This window comes from Empidonax traillii, unplaced genomic scaffold (genome assembly GCF_003031625.1).
Source record: "Empidonax traillii isolate 1590-97213 ecotype Southwest subspecies unplaced genomic scaffold, ASM303162v1 scaffold3188:size27256, whole genome shotgun sequence".
In the NCBI taxonomy this organism is placed as follows: domain Eukaryota; kingdom Metazoa; phylum Chordata; class Aves; order Passeriformes; family Tyrannidae; genus Empidonax; species Empidonax traillii.
Window position 1 is genome coordinate 22,263 of NW_020958381.1, and position 2,677 is coordinate 24,939.

The 2,677-nt window shown below is 43.0% G+C and overlaps 1 protein-coding gene across 1 annotated transcript; it reads right to left on the bottom strand.

Annotated features, from left to right (window-relative positions):
- Positions 1–890: 890 nt before the first annotated feature.
- On the bottom strand, positions 891–1,689 carry LOC114072429 (beta-keratin-related protein-like; the record flags this gene model as incomplete). Its single annotated transcript, XM_027910327.1, has 2 exons — positions 891–1,284; positions 1,388–1,689. Coding segments are annotated over 2 exons (346 nt in total), but the record flags the coding sequence as incomplete, so codon positions are not given.
- Positions 1,690–2,677: the final 988 nt, after the last annotated feature.

A 2,677-nucleotide genomic window follows, 5' to 3' on the forward strand; every position in this document is an offset into this window, starting at 1 on the left:
GAGGAAATTTAGGTTGGATGTTGGGAAGGAATCGTTCCCTGTGAGGGTGGGGAGGGCCTGGCACAGCTTTGCCCAGAGAAGCTGTGGCTGCCCCATCCCTGGGAGCGTCCAAGGGCCAGGTTGGAGCAACCTGGGCTGGTAGAAGATGGTCCCTGCCTGTGGGGTTGGAACGAGATGAGCTTTGGGGTCCCTTCCAACCAACCCGTTCTGGGACTGTGAGAAAGGAAAACCCAAAAGTGCTGCTGCAAGACAGAATTTAATGGGAACGAAAAGCTGGATACACAGGAGAGCAAAGCTATCTGGATATAATCAAAGGCTTTCAGGAGGGTCTTCAGTGAAGGAAGCCCCAGTTCCATGATTTTGCATAGATTGCTCTTCTTTGATCTGAAGGATTTGGCCAAAAAAAAAAAAAAAAAAAAAAAAAAAAAAAAAAAAAAAAAAAAAAAAAAAAAAAAAAAAAAAAAAAAAAAAAAAAAAAAAAAAAAAAAAAAAAAAAAAAAAAAAAAAAAAAAAAAAAAAAAAAAAAAAAAAAAAAAAAAAAAAAAAAAAAAAAAAAAAAAAAAAAGGAACCTGCAATTACAATTACTTGATATTTTTGATTTTGCCCTGGCTTGTATCAAATAAGACAAAGGCAGAAAAAGAAGCTGGGAAAGCATTACATTGTGGGCCTAAGCAGAACTAAAGCAAAAGAAAGACTTACAAATACCTAATTTTTAAGAAATGCCAAGTAGAGCTGGTTTTGGTTGGTTGGTTGGTTGGTTGGTTGGTTGGTTGGTTTTTTAATGCTGGTTCAGCAAAATTTACAAATGAGTCTGAATTTCGATCAACTTTCATTTTGGAACCCAGGATTTTCAGTCCCATTCTTTTGATGCATTTTACACTTTTTTTTATTTGGAGATAAATCGATAATAGAACATCAGTGTTGGCATAAAAACGAATTTATTGACACACAGTTTTTACCAAACCAAGAGAAAAAAAAAAAAATAGAGATTTTTTGAAAAATCTGGTTTCTTGAAAAATTCTGGGGGGTTTTGTTTCGTCCTAATTTTGACTCGGCTCAGAGGCGAAATTTCAGTTTCTTGGGAGTTTGGGGCTTTCTAATCCTCAGGCAGGTCTAAGTGCCAGGAAGCCCTGGCTTTATTGACTCCACTGGGAACCTCGGCAGCTCAGCACTTCTCTCTAATCCATTATCCATAAACTTAGTCGGGCTCTTTAGCGTTCTCAGCATCTGCTTTTCAGTCTATCCACAGATATCCATGCTGGCTTTAGGCTGGCCTGCGAGCTCTACAACGAAACAGTCGGGATAAGGGAGGGGGGAAAAAATTAAAGTTCCCTGCGTTAGAAAACGCCGCTCCTGAGCTCAAAGCTGCCCCAGCACCCAACATACCCCTGAACCCAAGAGATCCCCGGGAGCCCAGGAAGCTCCTGAGGTCCGGCAGGCCGGTGGATCCCACGATGGTGCGCTGGGGGAAGGTGGTGAGGGTGGGGCCGGGGTAGATGAGGGAGTAGGGAGGGTGGTCGGGTTCCACGATGTCCACCACGGTGTCGGGGTATCGGATCACGCAGGTCTCGTTGCAGGTGACGGCGAAGGGCTCGGGGCACATCAACCCCGGCAGGCAGCACTCGTGGAAGGGAGACATGGGATAGAGCCACACCTGGAATGGGGGGAGAGAGAGGACAGGTTTAAATCTGCAGGAATTTATGTATTTATATTAAATACATGGGATAGAGCCACACCTGGAATGGGGGCAGAGAGGACAGGGTTAGAACAGCAGGAATTTATGTATTTATATTAAATATATGGGATAGAGCCACACCTGGAATGGGGGGAGAGGGTTAGAACAGCAGGAATTTATGTATTTATATTAAATACATGGGATAGAGCCACACCTGGAATGGGGGGAGAGAGGACAGGCTTAGAACAGCAGGAATTTATTTATTTATATTAAATATATGGGACAGAGCCACACCTGGAATGGGGGCAGAGAGGACAGGGTTAAAACAGCAGGAATTTATGTATTTATATTAAATATATGGGATAGAGCCACACCTGAAATGGGGGGAGAGAGGACAGGGTTAAAACAGGAGGAATTTATATATTAAATAGCAAGGTTTGGGTAAAAGGGCTGCACAATGGGTATGGGGGGGTTGGGAAATGGGGGAATTGCAAAGGGTAAATGGGGGAGTTATACAGGGTAAATATGGGAATTATGAAGGGTGAATGGGGCAGCTATAAAGGATAAATATGGGAATTATGAAGGGTAAATTGAGGAGTTATAAAGGGTAAATATGGGAATTATAAAGGGTAGAAGTGGGAGTTAGAAAGGGCAAATGGAATTACAGAGGGCAAAGGGCAAATTAAGGACTTGCAAAGGGCAAATGGGGGAATTACAAAGTGGAAATTATTCAGGTGAGAACTTTGTCCAGTTTAGTTTTCAGGCTGTTAATTCTCCTCTTTCCTAAGAAACCCTTTGGAACCCACTGCTTCAACATCTGATGGCATTTCCCAGACCACCACTGTTTTCAGGCTAAAAATCCCTTCTCCTATTCCTCCCCCAGGGTTTTCAGTGGGTGGCACCGCTCTGTCTCACTCCTGTTAATTTAAAACCACAACCCCAGACCCAACTCCAGATTTTCAATTCAGATTCTGATCCTCCCTGCACTGGCAAGACCAAAC